A 3,818-nucleotide genomic window follows, 5' to 3' on the forward strand; every position below is an offset into this window, starting at 1 on the left:
ATACTGTCAGGTGAACACAGATAGGACCTTCTCTGGAGTCATCCTCAGAGCTCAGAGCTCCCGGACCCACTTCCAGGTCGCCAAGTGAGCAGCGGCTCTTTCTCAGCGTCCCTGTGCTTAGCTGAGCCCATGTCTCGGGTGGTTTCACGGGAGCCCAAGTTGTGAGACTTCAGCTCCCAAAAAGATCCTCAGCTCCCCTTGCCAACAGATCAAGACCCTAAGATGTGCACGGAACCCTCCCACCCCAGCGAGGAGACTCTTCCCCCAATGCTCCCTGTAGGGGAGACCTATCACCTGCCCCCTGAGTAAATTAAAGATTATATTAGAAAACCTTCAAATAACTCATTTGACCTCTCCACTCCTACCCCACCCATGGGCATGTTGAGATGTCAGATAACAAGGCACCCAGGTCCTGCAGTCAGAATCATTTCCTAGGTTTTTCCCTCGATGTGACCAGTCATAGGTCAGAAGATAAATGCTCTCCACACACACACACACACACACATGCACACACACACGCACCCACGCACCACCACCACCACCCTTTGAAATACCTTCCCCGTGTCTTGGTAGTGCAGGCCACCCACAGAGGCCAGTACTGGGTTCACATGGTCCCGGAGCTGTGCTGAGACAGGGGAGTCATCCATCAGTCCAGTTCTCCACAGTCCCCATGCCTGAATGATACTGCAAGGAAGCTTCCCGGGACAAGGAGAAGCTCTGAGAGTACAGGAACTCGTTGGCAGCATTCAGGTGTGGCGAGGGTGGCTTCCTCTCGCACACGGCGGGGAGGCCGCGCTCCCTCGGGAAAGAGGCGGCCGGGCCCCGCTCTCGGACCTGAGACTGTGAGAGCTGGTTGTAGACACTGAAGTGGGTGTTTCCTGGCGGCTGGGAGGTCTGCGCAGAGATAGCCGGCAAGCGAGGCATCATGGTGGTGGCAGTGAAGTGCGTGGGGAAGGGCTGGTAAGGTACGGTCTCCATTGTCTGAACGCTGTAGCTGGTGTACGGGGAGACTGACGTCCACATGTTACAGCTCAGTGGGGGTGGGGGCAACTCATCCACCCCGGACACCCCAGCGATCTCGGGCCCAGAACCCGAGTACATACAGGCCTCTCTCGGGGTCACCTCACTGCAGTAGGAAGGGCTGAGCATCGGCTGGTCGTAGGGAGGCGGAGAACGGAAATAATGGTCCTCGCCCACAGCAGAGGGAGCTTCCAGATAGGATCGCTTGCAGGGTAAGTCCAGATGGCGGGCACTATCTGCTGGAAGACAAAGAAATGGTTTTCAGAGAAAACCATTGCCACCAGCCCAGGGCCCAAAACACCCTGGCTGGACGCCAGGACAGCCTACCCTTGTCATTTGGGGTCCACCCCTGCCCCATGTTGCCAGGACCATTTTAATCAGCGACAGCTCTTTTATAAGGTGGTGGCAGCCAAGAAGTGGTCAGCTGTGGACCCTGCTGAAAGGCCAGGGGGGACACTGCCTCTCTGGACGCTGTGGTGTGCTTAGCAGTGGCATGTGGCTTTGATCCTGTGCCATCCTGACTCTCAAGGATGGTGAGAGGCCTTAATGTGACTTGCATGCTTAGGCCAGGCCCACCCTAGCCAAGAAAGTAGAGGCGACTGCCAGGCCAGACCAGACCCAGAGGCCGCATCTGTCTGAATTAACCAGAAAATTAAAGCCACAAAGTGTCCGCCTCTCTCCTCAGCTCTTGTGAGAATGTAAAGCTACTCACAGGCCCTGCTTTTCGAGGAGGAACTACAGCCTGCATGTGTCCAAGAAGTCCCATCAGACCACTACGGACCTCAACGTAAGAACAGCTTTTATGAAATTAAGAAACGGAGCTGATAATCAATAAAAGGCCACTTGTACTTTCAAGTACTTTGAGTTGTCATCGGGGCAAGATGACATCCGTTGCCCCAAACCACCTATGAGCGTCTTTCATCCTCGACCCCGGGGGTGTGACGATCTGCAGTGGCAGGTCCCCCCTGGGAGGCAGGGAGAACCCAGGCCTGAGGACTTGGGCAGCAGCCTACACAGCGGGCTGGAGAGCACCCGTCTACTGGCTTGTCTTCCTCCGGCCGGCATCCCTGGGGCTCCATTCTGGGAGCCGTGTCTGCACACACAGGGCAGAGCCGGGGGGATCTGAAGACCTACACTCGCCTCTTCTCGCCCCTCTGAGGCATCTTCCCTGAGACGGGTGCCCCTGTCTCACCCTGCTCTCTCCTCCAGCCCTCATTCAATTCCTCCTCTCCATCCTCTCTCCCAATTAACCCCTCCTTTCTCCCTGCCCTGAGCTCTTTAACTTAGGAAGGGATGGGTCACTCTAGGTCAGGAGTGGCAAACATTTTCAGTAAAGCACCAGATACCAAGTGTTTGGCTTGATGGGCCACACTACACCTGCCCCGCCCATCCCACTCCACTGGTTTCGCCAGAAAGCTGTCATAGACAATAGGTAAGTAAGGTGCATGGTTGTGTTACAATAAAACTTGGGACACGGAGGTTCGCCTTTCATATAATGTTCAAATATCATGAAATAGTCTTCTTTTGGCTTCTGCCAGCTATTTAAAAATGTAAAAACCACTTCATATGGCTCAGAGGCCAAGCAAACAAGCAGCAGGCTGGGTCTGGTAAGGGCCACGGCTTGCCAACCCCCGCCTCGGTCATCAGTCCTCCTGGGACTGGTGCTGGGGACACTCGGAGCTCTGCTCGCTAGTCCCTAGACACTGAGCTGAGAGATTATTCTGGACTGTAAACAAAGGTCCTCAAATTCTTTCCCAAGAGAATCTAAGCGGTCCTGTGAGGTCCTCTGGCATAATAACATTAATCATCCCTACTTCACAGGTGGAGAACTCGAGACCTGGTACCTCATACCCGGTGTTCTGGGCCCCTGGCTCAGGGCTCCTCTTGTGCAGAGAGAACCCAGCAGGGACAGCTCTGGCTGCGTTTTTCTGGCCCCTATTCTGCACCGGCAACAGCTCACTTCCCCTCTGACGAGGCCTTTGCAGCTCTGGATATTGTGGAGATCTGGCCTCGCCACTCCAGGCCCTCCTGTGCTGATACAGTAGCTTTGCTCATGACGACCCTAGTCTAAAAACCTCTGGCTGGCAACACTGCATCCTCCCACACCTCAAGGCCAGGCCCAGCTGGCTCTGCGTCACCTGCCCGCCCCACGGAGGCCCTCCAACCGTGACCTCAGAGCCACAGGGCCTGCGCATGCGTGCGTGTGTGAGGACAGCTGCACCCTTCCTCTGACCCACGAATACTGCTGGGCCAGGAGAGCGCTACCTCGTCGTTTCAGGCAGTGATAGAAGAGACTGGAGTCCCTCTGGGTTGGGAAGGTGTTGAGGGGGAGGTCCTGGGGCTCTGCCGTGGCAAACTGCATGTGCGCCCCATTCTCATACTGGTAGTGCTGGAGAGCCTGGTGTGCGCCATGCAGGGGGCTGACGTCGGGCTTGGCCGAGAGCTGGGTGGACACGAGCCTCTGTCTCATGATGCTTTTGGAGATCACGGGGTATTCTTTGCTGGAGGGGTGGGGGGCGCAGTCAGAGGGAGACAGGAAGAGAGTGAAGACACTTTGAGGGTTACGGAGCCCATGCGCCTGAACCCAGTCTGCCCGCCTGCCTGCCCCCAAGCCGGGGCAGTCCCACCTCTGCAGTCGGGCCACACGCAGGTCACTGTCATCACTGCCCCGAAACCCCTTGGCAAAAGGGTTGTTCTCGATTTTCAGCTGTGTGATCTGTCGGGAGAGGACACACGGAACAGTCACTGGTCGTAGAGACTGGGCTGGCCCCTGGCCCTCCTGCGCCACCCCCACCCAC

At 56.5% G+C, this 3,818-nt stretch overlaps 1 protein-coding gene across 1 annotated transcript in view; it reads right to left on the minus strand.

Moving 5' to 3' along the window:
• Positions 1–639: 639 nt before the first annotated feature.
• TBX4 (T-box 4) overlaps positions 640–3,818 on the minus strand; it is a 25,438-nt gene continuing 22,259 nt past the window's right edge. The window contains exons 6-8 of the mRNA XM_004684447.1: positions 3,648–3,736; positions 3,286–3,521; positions 640–1,256 (exon numbers count right to left, since the gene is read on the minus strand). Coding sequence (XP_004684504.1) covers positions 640–1,256; positions 3,286–3,521; positions 3,648–3,736 — 942 coding nt within the window. The remainder of the gene's footprint in view (positions 1,257–3,285; positions 3,522–3,647; positions 3,737–3,818) is intronic.

Source organism: Condylura cristata, unplaced genomic scaffold, assembly GCF_000260355.1.
Source record: "Condylura cristata isolate star-nosed mole 26May11 unplaced genomic scaffold, ConCri1.0 scaffold00017, whole genome shotgun sequence".
NCBI classification, from domain to species: domain Eukaryota; kingdom Metazoa; phylum Chordata; class Mammalia; order Eulipotyphla; family Talpidae; genus Condylura; species Condylura cristata.